The sequence below is a fragment of the Oratosquilla oratoria genome, chromosome 11 (assembly GCF_046742065.1).
Source record: "Oratosquilla oratoria isolate Oo_2021 chromosome 11, ASM4674206v1, whole genome shotgun sequence".
Taxonomy (NCBI): Eukaryota; Metazoa; Arthropoda; class Malacostraca; order Stomatopoda; family Squillidae; genus Oratosquilla; species Oratosquilla oratoria.
Window position 1 is genome coordinate 64,274,216 of NC_134787.1, and position 18,830 is coordinate 64,293,045.

At 37.9% G+C, this 18,830-nt stretch overlaps 2 protein-coding genes across 2 annotated transcripts in view; both read left to right on the forward strand.

The window, feature by feature from the left end:
* LOC143030069 (uncharacterized) overlaps positions 1-1,475 on the forward strand; it is a 9,539-nt gene extending 8,064 nt beyond the window's left edge. The window contains exons 2-3 of the mRNA XM_076193272.1: positions 1-924; positions 1,307-1,475. The exon at positions 1-924 is cut by the window's left edge and continues 728 nt beyond it. Coding sequence (XP_076049387.1) covers positions 1-924; positions 1,307-1,475 — 1,093 coding nt within the window. The remainder of the gene's footprint in view (positions 925-1,306) is intronic.
* A 7,751-nt stretch (positions 1,476-9,226) lies between these two features.
* On the forward strand, positions 9,227-17,849 carry LOC143029505 (uncharacterized). The gene is made up of 2 exons (XM_076192162.1): positions 9,227-9,371; positions 14,399-17,849. Exon 2 carries the CDS (start codon positions 14,436-14,438, stop codon positions 15,228-15,230), a length of 795 nt encoding a protein of 264 aa, XP_076048277.1. The 5' UTR covers positions 9,227-9,371; positions 14,399-14,435; the 3' UTR covers positions 15,231-17,849.
* Positions 17,850-18,830: the final 981 nt, after the last annotated feature.

An 18,830-nucleotide genomic window follows, 5' to 3' on the forward strand; every position in this document is an offset into this window, starting at 1 on the left:
AAAGCCTTTCCAGTGTGACCTGTGTGATGCAGCTTTTTCACTAAAGAGTAATCTCAAAGCTCACATGGTGACCCACACACGAGAGAAGCCTTTCCAGTGTGACCTGTGTGATGCAGGTTTCTCACAAAAGTGTTATCTCAAATATCACATGGTGACCCACACAGGGGAGAAACCTTTTCAGTGTGACCTGTGCAATTCTGCTTTCTCACGAAAGTCTGATCTCAAAAACCATATAATGACCCATACTTGTGAGAGGCCTTTCAGATGTAACCTCTGCAATTCAGCTTTCACATTAAGTAATGGTCTTAAATGTCATATGCTTACCCACACAGGAGAGAAGCCTTTTCAGTGTGACCTGTGTGATTCTGCTTTCTCACTAAAGGGTAATCTCAAAAAACATATAATGACCCATACACATGAGAGGCCTTTCCAATGTGACCTGTGTGATGCATCCTTCTCACAAAAGGGTAATCTCAAAGCTCACATGATGACCCATACAGGAAAGAAGCCTTTTCAGTGTGAACTATGCGATTTGGCTTTCTCACAAAAATGTAACCTTAAAGCTCACAAGATGACCCACACAGGAGAGAAGCCTTTTCAGTGTGACCTGTGTGATTCTGCTTTCTCACGTAAAGGTGATCTAAAAAAACATATAATGACCCATACTCGAGAGAGGCTTTTCAAGTGTGGCCTGTGTGATGCATCTTTCTCACAAGAAAATATTCTTAAACATCACATGGTTACCCACACAGGAGAGAATTCTTTCAAGTGTGAATTGTGCAGTGCAGCTTTCTCACGAAAGAGTAATCTCAAATATCATGTGATAACTCACACTGGAAAGAATCCTTTCCAGTGTGACCTGTGTAATGCAAGTTTCACACGAAACAGTAGTCTCAAACGTCACATGGTGACTCATGCTAGCACGTAACCATTCTAGTGTAAAATGTGTAATGCAGCCTTCTCACAAAAGAGTAATTTCAGAAGGCACATGTTTACCCAAACATGAGAGAAGTCTTTCCAATGTGATCTATGTGACACTGCTTTCTCAAGAAAGGATGTTCTCAAAAATCATGTGATGACCCACAGTCACTGGAGAGAAGCCTTTCCAGTGTGACTTGTGCAATTCTACTTTCTTGCAAAAAGGTGATCTCAAATGTCACATGGTTACCCACACAGGAGAGAAGCCTTTCCAGTGTGACCTGTGCAATTCTACTTTCTTGCGAAAAGGTGATCTCAAATGTCACATGGTTACCCACACAGGAGAGAAGCCTTTCCAGTGTGATCTGTGCAATTCTGCTTTCTCAAGAAAGGGTGATCTCCCACAGCATATGATGAGCCATACTCTTGAGAGACCTTTCCAGTGTGACCTGTGCGATAATACTTTCTCACTAAGGAGTAATCTCAAAGTTCACATGGTTACCCATACAGGAGTGAAGACTTTCCCGTGTGACCTGTGCAATGTAATTTTCCCATGAAACTGTAGTCTCAAACAGGGCCCCCGACATGGGTAAGTGCCGCCCCGGGGTGAGTCGAAAAGTGGCCCCCCCCCCTACACACCACCTTCCACATCTGATGGTCACTAGCACGATTCACATGTAACAGTCATTCACAAAACAATGTTTATACGCACATCATTAATGCACACAACTCATGATAAATAAATCATGCATCAAAAGTACATTAGAGGGAATTTGCTTTACCTTCCTTTCACCAAAACTGCCGCCCCCCAAAAAAAAGTGCCACCCCAGGGTATTGTCCATCCCCCCCCCCCGCCCCTCCCCTTGTTGGGGCCCTGGTCTCAAACGTCATGTGGTAACTCACACTGGAAAGTAATCATTCCAATGTGAAATGTGTGATGCAGCCTCCTCACAAAAGAATAATCTCAAACACTACGTGTGATACAGCTTTCTCACAAAAGGATGATCTGAAACAACATATTCATGAGGGGCCTTTCAGCTGTGACCTTTGCCATACAGATTTCACATGAAATAATTTTCTCGAACATCATGTGCTTACCTACACAGGAGAGAAGAAGACTTTCCAGTGAAACCTGTTACATACAGCATTCTTACAAGATGCTTTCAAAAGTCACATGATAACCCATTTCATAAAAAAGATTGGAGCTGTGTAGGGAAGTAGGCCAGAGTGAATACAACGCACTGCTTGTGTATGTAATGCCTCTCTGTTTTAATGACCTGTGGATTGAAAATGTTAAAACACTCTCCCATTATACCAGTGCATCTCACTACCTCCAGATTTACTGGGATTGGACATTTGATAGCAATTTGTGCCTGCTTATACCGTGATTGCCGAAACTATTTAGAGGGTATTTCTAATACATTTTTCCAATTAGACAAACAGGTATTTGTTAAATGTAACAGTGAAAATTATGGATAGCACCTCTGCACTTTATTATATCAATTTGGTTGATTATGTTTTGTTAAATTAACATTACATTTGCATTACTTACCTGCCTAAAATGATGTGACTCGCATTACTTATTTGATTGAGATGAACTTCCTAGAGTAAGTCCTATTTAGATTCAGGTCACGCGAGCCCAAGCGTAGAATGTTATAGAGTTATATTGACATATTACCACAATGGCCAGCTGGCACTTTCCCACTGTTGTCTGTCATCCCATCACCTGTCTTGTCACTGTTAACTCATGTCGCCACTGTTAGTCCTGTCACCATTGTAGCTACTGTAATTGCCCTTGTGATTATCACTTATGGATATGGCAACTTCTTTTAATTATGATATTCTGTCTAGGAGAATGAAAATGTAGAGTTTTTCTTTATCTTTTGTTAATTCTTATACAGCATACTCCCCATGAGGTTCTATCACTGAATCCCACAAGAGCACATATGCAAGATCCTAAATGAGTTTTTGCAATGATGTAGTGATTTCCTTAGTCCAGTGATCTTTAACTTTTTATTTAAGATCCTCCCCAAAGAGCATGATCTGACCAAAGCTCCAGGTTGGACAAGATTCTAATCCCAGGCATACACCATATGTATTAATATCATAGACCCAGTCTTATCTGTAAAAATTGGTGATATTAATATTAAGTTCATATATAATATGATCAATGTATTCCTGATACTCTTCAGAACTCAAAGTTTCCTCAATAGAATGTATAAAGTGGGTATCTTGTTTTTCTTCATCAAAAAGAGTTGTCTTACAGTCATCATTGTCCCAACTATCATCATTATTAAGTTCTATCATAATCCTTTTTAAACCATCTACATGTCTAACTGACACTTCCCTAGTTTCTAAGTGTAAGATCTTGTATTTGTTTCCACCTGCAAAATCAATTATTCTATATGGACCTGAGTATCTGAGTGAAAGTTTATTATTAATTGTATGCATTTAGGCCATGATCAAATTTTCTATTTGTAATTTTATTTTGTGTGTTATTTTATGTTGTTTCTTCATCTCTTGTACATATTCTTTCATGTGTTCTCTAACTCTTTGATGTATGGCTTGAAGTGTATGTGTCCTATTTGAGATGTAATCATCTATGTTATACAATGGTTTCAGTTCTGCAATTAAGATTTATTTTTGTCTTCCCCATAGATAATATAGTGTGGAGTTTCACCTGTAACTGTGTCGATTTGGTTATTGAGTGCACATTTAACACAAATAATCTAATTATCCCAAGTTATACTATGTGGGCTTATCAAATCTCTAAAACAAGTGATCATTTTCTTAATTAACCTCTCTACAACTCCATTGATCTGAGGATGATTCACTTGAATATTGATTTTGTTTATCTTAAATAACCTACATAATTCCTCCAAGATTGTGTTTTTCTGAAATTAAGATCTTGAGAGTAGTGAAATTACAAATTATTTGTTCATATATTATTGAAGCAATTGTTTTAACTCTTTTATTTGGAAGGGTCGTAAAAATACAAAATCTTGAAAGATAAACAGTGGCAACAAATACATAGTTATATACATTTTCAGACATAGGTAACTCTCGTGGGCGGGGAGATGGGTGTATTTACCTAGTTGTACCTAGTTGTATTTTACGGGAAGGGGAGCTATGCTCGTGGTGTCCCGTCTTCATATCTCATTTTATCTAAACTATTTCTAAATTCATGTATTGTTTTTGCACACACCACTTTCTCATCTAACTTGTTCCAACTGTCTATTACTCTGTGAGGAAAGCTGTTCTTTTTCAGATCTCTTCTATAGCTGTCTTTTTTTATTTTCTTTCCGTGTCCTCTTGTATTTCTATCATCCCATTTTATCAGATTCTCTCTATCAGTATTTTCTATGCCTTTCATGATTCTGTAAATAGCTATCAAATCTCCTCTCTCTCTTCTTTGCTCTAGTGTCTGTAGTTCAAGTTTTGCCAGTCTCTCTTCATATGATAGTTTTGAGAGTGTTGGTGCCAATTTTGTAATTGCTCTTTGTATTCTTTCAAGTTTTTTTTATACATTTTTTTGCACTTGGTGACCATATCGTTGCTGCATATTCCAATCTTGGTCTTATCAGGGTGATTAGAATTTTCTTCACCATTTCTTCATCCAGGTATGTAAATGCAACTTTGATTGTTCTTATTAAATTATAAGTTTCTCCAAAAATCTTATTTATATGTTTCTCAGGTGACATATTATTCATAACAATGACTCCCAGGTCCTTCTCATTTTCTACTTTTTTTATTCCTTCTCCCAATTTATATGATCCTGTTATTCTGTTTTTGCTTTTTCCAAATTCCATTATACAACACTTTTTTGTATTGAACTCCATCTCCCACTTCCTACTCCATTCCTGTACTTTATTTAGATCACTCTGTAGTGATTCACAATCTTCTTCCGTGTTCACTCTTTTCAGTAGTTTTGCATCATCTGCAAAGAAGCTCATATAGCTTTCAATTCCTTCATCCATATCATTAATATATATAGCAAACATTATTGGGGCCAGAACTGTTCCTTGCGGAACACCGCTTATTACTTCATCCCATTTTGAGTGTTTGTCTCTTATCACTACTCTCATTTTCCTTTCTTGCAAAAAATCTTCCATCCAATTAAGCAGTTTGCCCTGTATTCCTCCTTCAGTTTCTAATTTCTTAAGCAACTTCTTATGTGGTACTTTGTCAAAAGCTTTTTTTAAGTCTAGAAATGCACAATCAGCCCATCCATCTCTTTCTTGTATTATATCTATTAGCCTTGAATAGAAACATATTAAATTGGTGACGCATGATCGTCCTTGTCTGAATCCAAATTGCCTTGGATTTAACACATTGTTTTTTTCTAAATATTTTACCCATCTACTTTTGACAATTCTTTCACAAATTTTTGCTATTGTACTTGTTAGGGAGACTGGTCTATAGTTGTTAGGGTCTTCTTTATTTCCTCCTTTATATATGGGTATTATATTTGCTTTTTTCCAATCTTCTGGAACTTTTCCTTCTTTCAAGGAACTGTTTAGTATGCTATGTATTTTGTCTGCCAGTTCATTCCTGCATTCTTTCAAAATCCAGTTTGCTATTTCATCTGGTCCATGCGATTTTCTGACATCAAGATTACTCAAGTGTTTCAATATTTTGTTCTTTGTTACTTCTATTTCTTTCATGGGAGGGACTTTCTCTTTCCATTCGATCTCTTCAGGTTGTATGTTCTCCCTTGTAAACACTGATTTAAAATGTTTGTTCATAATTTCCGCCATTTCAATTTCCTCTGTGTATTCAACTCCTTGTCTTAATTTCTCCAAGTCTTGTTTGTTTTTCAATTTGTTGTTTACAAATCTGTAAAATAGTTTTGGTTGATCTTTACACTTTTCTATGACATCTTTTTCATATTTTCTCTTTTCCTCTCTGCATGCTTGTACATATTCATTTCTATAACAAGTATATATTTTCCATTTTTCAGGCCTTCTGTCTTTTTTCCATCTGGTCCAAGCTTTGTCTCTTTTGTCTTTTAACTCCCTACAACTTCTATTGTACCAGCATTTTACATATTCTTTTTCTTGTTTTTGTCTTGGGACATACTTTTCCACTCCTTTTTTGTAAATTTTTGTCAAAATATTCCATTTCTCTTCCACTGTTGTTTCTTCTTTGTATATTTCTTCCCAGTTTTCTTTTTGAAAGAATTCTCTTATTTTATCAAAGTTTGTTTTTTCATACATCATTCCTCCTTTTCTATATTGTTCATTTCTTTTCATGTATTTTTCTTCATTTAGTTCCAGTTCAATCAATATGTGGTCACTTTTACTTATTGGTGTTTTATATTCAATCTTGTCCACTATTCTAGGTTCAGATGTAATTATTAGGTCTAGTCTCGATGGTTCTTCCTCATTTCTATACCTAGTGTTCTCCTGTATCCACTGTGTCATTGTATTGTCAGTAATCATCTCAAGTAGTGTTTCCCCATGAGCCGTCTCCACCCTTTACTGTCATCTCTTCCCAGCAGATTTCTTTGCAATTATAGTTGCCCATCATAACTATTCTTCCTCCATCTTCCATTATCTTATTTAATGTTATCTTTGTGTCCTCTAACATACTTTTATGTTCACTCTCTTCCCACGAGGCTGTTTTCGGAGGCACATAATTTATCACAAATTTTCTGCTCTTCTTATCTCTGTCTTCCGCTTCGATCACAATCATCTCTACTGTATTCTTTCCATATGTGACACACCTCACGTTTATATCCTTCTTAGTCAGGAACATAACTCCACCCCCTTGCTTTGTCTCCCTGTTTCTAATCCAATAATTATATGTATCATGTCCTACACTGTTGGGTGGTAGTGGACCTTTTAGTTTTGTTTCTACAATTCCCATTATGTCCGGTTCTTTTTCCTTGAAATAACCATTCAGCTCATTCAATCCTGTTATTAATCCATCTATATTTGTGTAAGACACTCTTAGTTTTCTGCCACTTCCATTGTGTTCTCTGTTTCCCTTTTGTTTTTCTCTTGTATGTCGAATTTCCTTAGTTTCATATTCACTACTCTCCAATAGAATCTCTCTTTTTCTGACTCTGTTCTGTTCTCGTTTTTTTCCCTTACCTTCAAGTCTTTTCTCTTTTTCTTCCTCTTTATTCATTTCCCTTTTTATCCATACCTTTTTATATTGTTCACTTGTTGCTAGTTTCCCTGTTTTGGATAAGATATTCTCTGCCGTCGTTTGTGACCTGAATTTAATCTTAATTGGTCTGGACTTATCTGTACTATACTTTCCGAGTCTGAACTTCTCTTCGATTTGTTTCATTATTTCTGGTTCATCTTCCTGAACTAATTGTAGTAAACTGCTTACTTTTTCATTTTCCTCTTTGATTCTTGAGGTTCTATCTGGGTTATGTTTCTCTTCCATTCCTAATATAATTATACATTTCTTTTTGTCTGCTAAGTCTCTTACAATATTCTCCTTCTGTCTCATCACTTTAATAACTGAGTCTTCAGTTTGTTCTTTCATTTGCTGTTTAATTATATCAGTAAATGCAACTTTACTATTTTCCTGTATCTTTCTTCACCCCTGTGCCTCTTTTGCTATTGTTTCTTTATTGTCTTTATTGTTCCTTTTTAAATCTTTATTCTCCTCTTTTATTTCTCTTAAATGTCTTTTTAGTTCTTCTATTTCATCAGTTAAGTTTTTATTCGCCTTCTCTAGTTCTTCCAATCATTCAAACTTTTCTGCATGTTTTGACATTTTACCGAACCTAACCTCCCAATGTTCAGTCATTTGTTCAAGCCTTTCCTCCAGTTTTGCTAGTCGGGGGAGGTTGGTATCCGCCTCCCCCTCTTTAAATCCTTGGAAATTGTTATCCTCACCTTCCATTGAATTGTTCTTATCTATGTTTCTAATCTTTACATTTTTGTTAGACATTTCGTCGTCACTAAATTGGTCGGGACCTCTTTTGTTTACATGGTGTCTGCCTGCCTGGGCCAAGTCCTCTCCTTCCTCATTTCCTTCCATTTTCCTCAGTAATCCCTCCCCTTCTCCTTTTTCCTCACTATCCCCTACACCACGAGCAATTCCCCCACCCTGTAAATACAATAGGTACTTCCTTTGCTTCGGGATCCACGAAATTTCACTTTTTCTTCAGAACGTCCTCTAAGCTGTCCGTTCGTTGAAGTGTGTGTGTGTGTGTAAGGTCACAGCATTACCCATAGATTGGTCATATATGAGCTGTGAGCTCTCATCTGGGAGGTTAATAGTTGTCGATCATGAGTCCAACACGTGATCCAAGACCATGGTAAAACACACACACAGACATATATATATACAGGTATATATATATATATATAATATATATATATATATATATATATATATAATTATATATATATTATATGTGTGTGAAAATTAAACGACAATCACACAAGTAAATATTTTACAATTAGCTTGTATTAGACATTTTGAATGTCTAATTCTATGAGTGCCCGGTAAAGGATTAAGACTGCGAACACTGAAATATATATGCATACAAAAATCCATATTCTCAGCCACTTCAAGAAAGCCCCTTACGATGCCACTCACTCATGTCAGTACATACATATACCAAGGCATTTTCCCCCTTTCAAGGGAGGTAGCCAAAAAGGGAAAGGCATAAAAACACTCCCACCCATTTCATCCCTAAATACACTCCACACCCCTCCCACCCTCCCTCTCATCTGAGCACCTCCCGGATGACGGGTCATCCCTGCACCTTGCCCACCGCCCTGGGTCAGAAGCAGTGTCGCAAGACACAGCACACCCACAGCAAGGCCGCTTCATTTAATCGGCGACCCCCCCTCTCCGTCCCCCCTTGCATATAAGGAGAGGACGGGGAGAAATCCCTTCGGGCTGCGTCAAAATTTACTCACACACACTACTCCACCCCCACCCCCCCGCCCATTCCTCCTCATGCAATCACAACATCATCCATATACAACCATTCTCCACTCACCTCTGTCTTCCGTCCTCTCCCTTCCTTCCTCAACAGACATTCCCCTCTTCCCCAAAGCCCCCTTCACCCCATCCATCCACCTCATCCTAGGACGTCCCCTCATGTTCACTCCCTCCACATCTGCCTTCCATACCTCTTTTACTAGTCTTTCTTCACTCATTCTTTCCATGTGTCATGTCAGCACCCAAAGGATATTTGAAAATAAATCTAGTTGTAACAATATTTGACTCCATCGGCTTTTCATACCTCGGGAATTTTTTTTTTTTTACATTTATGTCACTGCCAGTAAATTAAGAGAGGTCACCCCTTAATAAAATGTGTATTTGAGTTTTCTATATCAAATCCATAAGTTTTGTAAGACCATGAGTACACATTGTCAATTCGTATTGATGCTTATGTAACGACCAGCAAAAATATTAAGATTCTTGGGACATAATCCAGAAGTGTCATCGAATTTGAAAGTACAGCAGTCATACAGGTAATTAGCAAGTACTCGTCAGTTGTGTATATGTATTCATTGTGTCAAAGGGTATATTTCTTGTGTGTTCCTTGACTTAATGGGGTCCGATCACATATGGCCACTGCCAAAATCGGAGGCAGGATGAAGGCTTGTCAATAGGCTTATTTAGTGTTTACATTCTTGCAAATTTGTGAACACGTTTCTAATGCAACCCTATTTGCGTTCTATAGTGCTTCGACTACTCCAAATACAGTGACAGCCCTGTCTCGCATTAGGAATCGTTGCTTCTTAAAATACAATAACATTATCATTATACTAGGAGATTTCATGAATAGCGCCATTAAACATAAGTTAAAACTGACTTATGTTGTCTCTAATTTATGAATGAGATTGCCACAGGGAACAACTTTATTACAAATTGAAGTAGCTCATTTGAAGTGCCTGTCCAACCATGTTCTTTTCATAATGTGCACTTCATGTATATTGAATCAGTGCCAAATAAAATTATTGTATTATAATTATTATTATTATAACAACACAATGAGCAATTTCACCTGCTTGTGTTGGTATGGAGGTGGGTGTGGGAGGGCGGGGGTGAAACTAACATAATCCCACGTATATTAAGGTGATGCTAGGTTAGGATAGGTTGACAGAGTGATTCACTTCATACTGAATATTTCATGACTGTTGGTGGCGTTTAGTATTATTTCTACCTAAATTTATTAGAAGGATTACCCATTGGAAAATACATCGCCAGCAGTAGGAATCAACATCATATTCACAAGAATCATACTTTCAAACATCGGTATCTTATATCACTGAATTGTCGACGGGTGGTGGGCCTATGTGGAAAATTTACAATAGAGGAGTCGGGTGAGGCGCAAATCAGGAGACCTGGTTGCAGCCAAAGCCTTCGCTTTTGCTCTATTATTCACTTGTACTTCTGGGGCAGATAACCGTCTCTGCTCGTAGTAGGAGACAAGTGTGGGATATGAACCCACAACTAAACGAATACGAGACCAACAGTGCACAAGTACTACATAGTTAAAGTAGAAAAACTCGGCTACCCTGTTTTTATGGGAGAAAGGGCATATTGGTTTGTATGTATGTACCATATTACATTCATTCATAACATTTAAGAAAGGGTAATGTGGGAAACGCACAGATGAGAACACAATGTCTCAAATGTGTTTTAAAGATGAATACATTTTGGTAAATGTAGGATAAGTATATGTTGAGTGTGAAATAACTTAAATTGTAAAACCACTTGTGGATGCTTCACGGTTTAGGTAGACTGTGTTGTCGGATGAATGGAGCGAAGAGTTCAGGTAAGGTCGTATAGGATACCCCTCCCTTATAGTCAGGGTTAATACTTGCGTGTAACAGATTTGAGCCAGTGCATTTGGGGACAAGGTACATTCTATATTTTTTAAATATGTTGAATCATGAATTGTATATATTTCGAATACTATCAAGCGTCATAATATCCATGTACAACTCAATCGACTTTCTCTAAAACCACATCTTCAATCAAATCAGCCATCCTGAGTTCACTGCTGAACAAAGGCCTCCCTCATAGCATTCCATGATTCACACGACAATGCCAGCCTCTGCCACTTCACTCCTGCAAATTTCTCTGTCTCGTCTCTCCACCTTCTGTCTGGTCTCCCTCTTCCACGCTTCCCATCTCGCGGCGTCCATTCAGTAACACACTTGCTCCATCGCTCATCAGTCGTTCGCACTAACTTACCTGCCCAATTCCACTTCCTCTCTTTTACCGCCTCTACAGTATCCTTCACCCTAGTCTGTTCTCTCACCCAATTTGCTCTCTTTCTGTCTCTCGGTGTTATTCCCATCACTGATCTCTCCATTCTCTTCTGTGCAGTCCTTAGCTTTGTTTCCATCGCCTTCGTCAGTTTCCAAGTCTCACACCCGTAGATTATTGATTGTATACTTTACGTTTCAAACATAAAGGTAGAGAGCCTCTCAGGATTTTATTATACTTACCAAACAATTTCAAACCAATTGTAATGTGTCTCTTTATTTCATTATCATGATCTTTCGTCACTTTCACTATCTGCCATAAATAATTATACTCCTCAACTTCTTCAAGACTTTCATCATCAATAACAATTTCTTTAATTTGAAATTTTGTTTCGAACATTACTTTGGCTTTACTTTTATTAATTTTTAAACCTACTTTATGACTTTCCTTGTTTAGATCACTCAGCATATTTTGCGAGTCTTCTGCTCTTTCTGAAATAATAATGTCATCCGCAAATGTAAGGTGGTTCAAATATTTGCAACTCAATCTCCTGAAAATATCTTCCAAGCAAGCTGTAAATAGTTTCGGTGAAATTGTATCGCCTTGGCGTACTCCTTTCTCTATCTTGACCTTTTTCTTTATCTTTATGTAGTCGAATTATAGCGGTACCTTTCGCATAAATCTTTCCTAAAACTCATCTGTTCATTTGTACCCTGCTTGCGTAGCGAGTTTAGTATTGCTATTTGTTCTACCGAGTCAAAGGCCTTCTCGTAATCTACAAAAGCTAAACAGAGAGGTATATTGTATTATGTAGTTTTCTCGATTAGTTGGTTTATCGCCTGCAAATGGTCTAGAGTCGAATGACCGCTCCTAAAGCCTGCCTGTTCTCTCGGTTGATTTCCATCTAAAACTTGACTTAGTCAATTTGTAAGGATCTTGAGAATACTTTATATACATTTGATAGCAAGCTAATCGGTTGATAGTTACTAAGGTCCTTCTGGTCTCCTTTATTATGAAGCAAAATAACTATAGCATTGCACCACACATCAGGAACGCTTTCTTGACGTAAGAACTGGGTTTACAACTGAGCTAATATATGAACTAATTTACCTGCGTGTTTCAACAGATCTATCGATATACCATCTTCTCCAAGTGCTTTTCCTCGTTCCATAGTTTTTAGAGCAAATTCTACTTCCTTTGTAATCTCTGGTACACTACTAACGTCTACACACGAGTCTACTGACTCAACTACGGTCTTCTACGAGTACAGCTCTTTGTAAAATTCTTCTACTCTTTTTACCATTCTGTCTCTACATTTAATTTCTCCATTTCTATCTTTCAAACATATCATTTGTCTTCCTAAAGCATGTCTGCGCTCGGTCCCTTTAATACTTTTACCTTTCCGAATAGTTTCCTCTATTTCATCCATGTTTCTCTCTCTTTTCTTTAATCTCTGTCTTTTGTTGATAAGTTTGTTTAGTTCCACTCTATTTCATCTCTCCTGCTTATAATCTCCATGGCCCTTCTTTTAATTAGGTCATTTGTAGCTTTGGAGTTTTCGTTTTCTCTAATGTTTTTTTTTCTACTTTCTCTGCCGATTCCCTAATGATATTCCCTAAATTCAAATTAATATCTTCCACGGTATCCTCGTTAGTTCTTAGATCTTCGAATCGCTGTATAATTTCTAACTGCAATTTCTTATTACCCTTAACCTTTGCAAGGCTGATTTTCTTTCTTAAAATTAGTTTATTTCTCTCGGCTCTGAAATTGAATTTAGCAGTGCAACCTACTATTCTATGGTCACTACCTATGTTGACTTTATGACCGTAAAATTACTAACGCTGTTGCTCTCATCTCTTAATATGAAGTCTATTTCGTTCTTTGTTGTTCCATTTGGACTTATCCAGGTCCATTTACGACCTAAACGCTTTTGGAAGAAAGTGTTCAATATCCTCATGTTGTAGTTCTCTGCAAAATTGACTAACATCTCGCCTCTGTCATTTTTTAGCCTACCCCAAACTTCCCAATGCACGTCTCATTTCCATCTTCCCCACTTTTGCATTAAAGTCTCCTATTACCAACGTGTACTTTTCTTGATCCATTACCTGACTTAAATCATCATAGAAGGACTTAATTTCATCGTCTGAACTCTGTGAAGTTGGTGCATAAACTTGAACTATTTTTAGAGTGTACCTTTTACACTAAGCCTAATCACAATCCAAGCTACCCTGTCTGACAAACTACTGAGTTTGACTACGTTACCAGCAACCTCTCGGTTGATTAAGAATCCCACTCCACTAGATCCTTCTTTGTCCTTACCTCTATAGTAGAACAGGTGGTGACCATCTTGTAATTGTATCAGCTTTTCTCCCGCTCTTCGGACTTCACTCAGTCCCAAGATGTCCCACTTAATGTTGTCTACTTCTTCCATTAAACTCTCCAGTCTGTGGTCATCTGAGAGAGTTCCTACGTTGTAAGTATAGATTTTAATTTTCTTCATGTTTAATATCCAAGACTGATCTGATTGGACAGTGCTTACTCACATTCGGTGGCACACTGCCCGTAAGCACGCGAGGCAATGCGGTTGGAGCTTTAGGAGACGATGATTCAACAGGAACTCCCGAAAAAAAACACATCTTACATAGTGTATATTTAGGAAATTTAAAGGTTTCCTTATAATTAAGACCTCAAAATTAATTAACTGTATTTTTCCGACAAATTCTTGAAATATTGAATGAATATGAAATACAAGGAGGTATAGAGTGCACTTTGAGAAACATACAAATGCAAATTGGTAAAGAATTTGGTTATCTTTCGGTCTTTGGTATGTCTCTTGGAGCCCGTTATATATATATTTATATGTATATATATATATATATATATATATATATATATATATATATATATATATATATATATGTATATGTATATATATGTATATGTGTCTGTGTGTGTGTGTGTGTTTGTATGTGTGTGTGTGTGTGTGTGTGTGTGTGTGTGTGTGTGTGTGTGTGTGTGTGTGTGTCAGGGATGTCACAATCGAATAGGGAGATGTCCCAGGCTTCCTAAAATATGGCCGGGCTTGTGTATACAATGTGTTTCAGTGACCTGTGGGTCGAAAAGCTTAAAACACTAGCTGTCCCATTATACACTCGTCTCGCTACCTCCACATTTATCGGGATTACACATTTGATAGCAGTTCATGCCTACTTACGTCATGATTGTTGTTACTACAAAATCTCAAAGAATTTTATATGGATCTTATAATTACATTTTTCAGGATAAGGATAACTATCAAGCGTAACTTCAAACGTCACATGGTAACTCACACTGGAAAGAAGCTATTTCAGTGTAATCTGCGCGAGGCAGCTTTCTCACGAAAGAGTGATCTCAAATATCATGTTGTGACCCACACTGGAGAGAAGTCTTTCCAGTGTGATTTGTGTGATTCTACTTTCTCACGAAAGATTGATTTCTCCCGGCATATGATGACCCATACTGGCGAGAAGCCTTTCAGATGCGACCTGTGCGATTCAGGTTTCACGATCAAGAGTCGTCTTAAATGTCACATGTTGATCCACACAGGAGAGAAGCCTTTTCAGTGTGACCTGTGCGATTCTGCATTCTCGCGTAAAGGTGATCTCAAAAAACATATGTTGACCCATTCTAGCGAGAAGCCTTTCAGGTGTGACCTGTGCGATTCAGCTTTCTCACAAAAGGGTAATCTCAAAGCTCACATGGTGACCCACACAGGAGAGAAACCCTTTATTTGTGATCTGTGCGATTCTGCTTTCTCGCGTAAAGATGATCTCAAAAAACATATAACGACCCATTTTAGTGAGAAGCCTTTCAGATGTGATCCGTGCAATTCAACTTTCTCACAAAAGGGTAATCTCAAAGTTCACATGATGTCCCACACAGGAGAGAAGCCTTTTCAGTGTGACCTGTGTGATTCTGCTTTCTCACAAAAGGGCAGTCTCAAAGTTCATATGATGACCCACACAGGAGAGAAGCCTTTTCAATGTGACCTGTGTGATTCTGCTTTCGCACGTAAGGGTGATCTAAAAAAAACACATGATAACTCACACTCAAGAGAAGCCTTTCAAGTGTGACCTGTGCAATGCAGTTTTCTCACAAAGGAATCTTGTCAAACGCCATATGGTTACCCACACAGGAGAGAGGCCTTTCAAGTGTGACCTGTGCAGTGCAATTTTCTCAGAAAAGGGTAATCTCAAACGTCACGTAATTACCCACACAGGAGAGAAGCATTTCCAGTGAAACCTACCTGCAGCTTTCTCTCGAGATTCTTTTCAAAAGTCACGTGATAACCCATTTCATAAGACTGGAACTGTGTGGGGAGGTGGGCCGGAGTGGATGCGACTCACTGCTTGTTTATATAATGCCTGTTTCAATGACCTGTGGGTTGAAAACACTAGCTCTCCCATTATATCAGTGCATCTCTCTGGGTCCACATTTACTGTGATTGCACATTTCATAAAAGTTCGTATGAAAGTGGCAGTACGACATTTCGCTTATTACATCTTTTTCAAGTACATAGACGAAAATAAACATCGACAAAACACCGAACAATAAAGCCGGCGTTTATCGGATTCCGTGCTCGGGATATGAAAAATCCTACATTGAGGAAACATCACGCGATCTAAAAACACGGATATGACACAGATACGATGTCTGCCATGATGTCACCACCAACGCGTGTGATGCACACAGGAACAGTAGCAACCACTTAATGGATTGGGAGAATGCAGAACTTCTAGTACATGAACCCGACAAGATCAGTAGAAAATGTTTGAAAGCAGACATCATACAAGGAACCGACACAATTGAACAAAACAGGCACATGTTCAATATCTCACCTGACCTAATTCTCTTAATACCCATTGCCCACAAAATTTTAAGCTATCCATAGGTGCCCTCACCCCCCCTCAAGTATACATTTACCCACCTTTCCTATTTTCTTCATTTTGTTCCTCGGTTGTGAGCTAATGTACTTCGCCCAGCCAATTCTTCCATCTTATACTTAACCGTTCCTGTTCCCAGACATTTGGTCCACCTCCATAACCTTTCCTCATATTCATTGACCTCTTCCCCCATACCTCCCTTTCTCTACACCCCATTCCTCCCTGCCCCCATTTCCCCAGTTCTTCTTATTTCATCTCGGTCGTGTGTTCTACGGCTATGTACTTGAAAAGGTGTAACAAGCTAAACGTCGTACTAATAAAGGATCTGTCCTCACATGGTTTTTACTTCGATAGCAGTTCGTGCCTGTTTACATCATGATTGTCGAAATGGTATAGAAGATATTACTTCTTTGTCTATTAGACGAACAGGCATTTGTTAAACGACGGTGGAAATATTGTATAAGACCTCTGCAACTTGTTATATCAATTTGGTTGATTATGTTTTGTTAAAATAACATTACATTTGCATTATTTACCTATGTATCTTCAGCCGTGTCCAGACAATCAGGCGTGTCCGTCGGGTAGTGTGGTTGACGAGCAAATTCTGCCGGGCCTGCACTTAAAGTTGTCCACACGACCCAATTGGTGAATAGCTGGGCGTGCCCGACGATGCCAGTAGCGCGTGGAGTGCGGTACGACAAGCATGACACTTAGCATAGTCAATAAGAAAATATTTGACACCATATTTTGTGTCTAAAGAAAAATAAACGAATATAGTGTAAAGATTGGCTGCTGTGGGTTCACGATATTAATTTGCGTCTGGCAGGGTCGAAGTTCCCGCTATCGGGCACCGCCTTTGTGATTTCGCTCGACGAGCGCTCGGGCAACTTGACCGTTTACCCGTCAAATGTGCCCGCCGATCAGGCCCGCTCGTCTGGACAGGCCTTTAAACGACAAGACTCTCATCACTTATTTAAGATCAACTTCCTAGAGTAAGTCATGTTCAGATTCGGGTCACGTGAGCCCAAACGTACAATGTTATGGAGTTATATTGAAATATTACCACGGTGGCCACGAGGCCTATTCCTCCCCTCCCCCTGTCAAATTTTGTGACCAGATGAAGCAACTGGAGCAAAATTTGAGTAATGTTGGTCATTGTGATTTGTGAAAATATTGATATGTAAATAACGACGCTGTGGTAATGTCATACGTACACCAGTAGTTTTATTGGACGATTTATAAGGATGGATATCAAGATGTAAAATTTGTCATCTCAGTTTATATTAATTGAAACGATAATGCATTCTCAAATTAAGTGCTCAACGTGTAGCATAAATTGAGGCTTTTCTTTATTATCATCTTATTGCTGTCACTTCTGTGTTAATCGTGCATTTCTTATGGGATGTGGCTCATGAAAATTATGTTTTGAGACAAAACTACCAGCCATGCCTTTGTCGTAATTTAAATAATACTGATACCATAGGAGACAGAATGTATAGACATGGAAATTATGTTGGCAAATGGATCATCATACGAGCTTATGTATCAAGTCAAATAATACATGTGATTTCATTCAGGGCGCAGTGGCCAGTACAGTTTCCAGTGTAATTGTAATTTCCTCATTTGTATTCATTCTACGTGGTTTTTGGGTGTGGCAAAATAAATGGATTTTTTTATCACTAGTTATGTTCCCATTACTGATCTAATAGTTCTAATGGTGGATTTATACAAAATGTATAAGGTTTATTGTTTGAGGTCCACTCCTATATAAGTAGGTCGTATAGTTAGTGGGATGCTACTTGGTATATACAAAATATGGATGAATAATATTATTAAATAAATGATAATAAAGAATAGTGTTTTACTACAACGCCTAAACTCATATTTTACCAGCCAAGATAATTTAATTATTAATTTGCTCTTTTATTTATTTCTGGGGTCATGACTCGAGCTCCCAGACAGTTCCTGGTACCACTCCCAAGCCCACTGCGACACGGAGCAACATATTAAATAATTACCGACCACATGAAACTCGCTAGGGGGGTACGACTGTGCCACAATCCCAACCTCAACTGCTTTATAAGATATCATAAGATAACTGCGTTTGACTGGAATAATTTTGATTCAATTGGCGTGTGCTATGTTTGTTTAATTATGGCTAGGTAAATATAAAGGAATTATTAACTTGATAGTAAATGTATTAAAACAATCATACAAATCCTTTGTATAGACACGATAGGGAAAACAAAATAAGAAAACTAATAAAAATAAAAAGGCATAGCACATTCTAAGTGAATAATCTGTTATTCAATTGATTTGTGGTTTGTTATTTTCATACTTTGTTTGATCTTATTATTGTTATCCTTTTCTATCGTATCTATATCGATGAAAGTGTAAGAGGGGGTGTACACGTTCTAACGGTTCGACAGATAGATAGAGTTTATTTGGCAATGAATCAATGTACATGAAGTGCAAATAATGACAAGAACACATAGTTCGGAATAATAAATGCAAATTGCCGAGGATAACACGTGTTTAAAGTGATGTGTGAACGGGATATTTGGTTGTCGAATACCAAATACCCTGTTCACACATCACTGTAAACGTGTCTGTCGAACCGCGTTCGACGAACCGTTAGACCGTGTAAACTCCCTCTAAAGGCAGGCAGGAAACCAAACTTGGTAATTTCATACACTTTGATTTACTAGACAGTATATACATATATATGTGTGTGTGTGAAACTTAAACAACAATCACAAAGATTTTAGAATTACCTTGTAATAGATATTT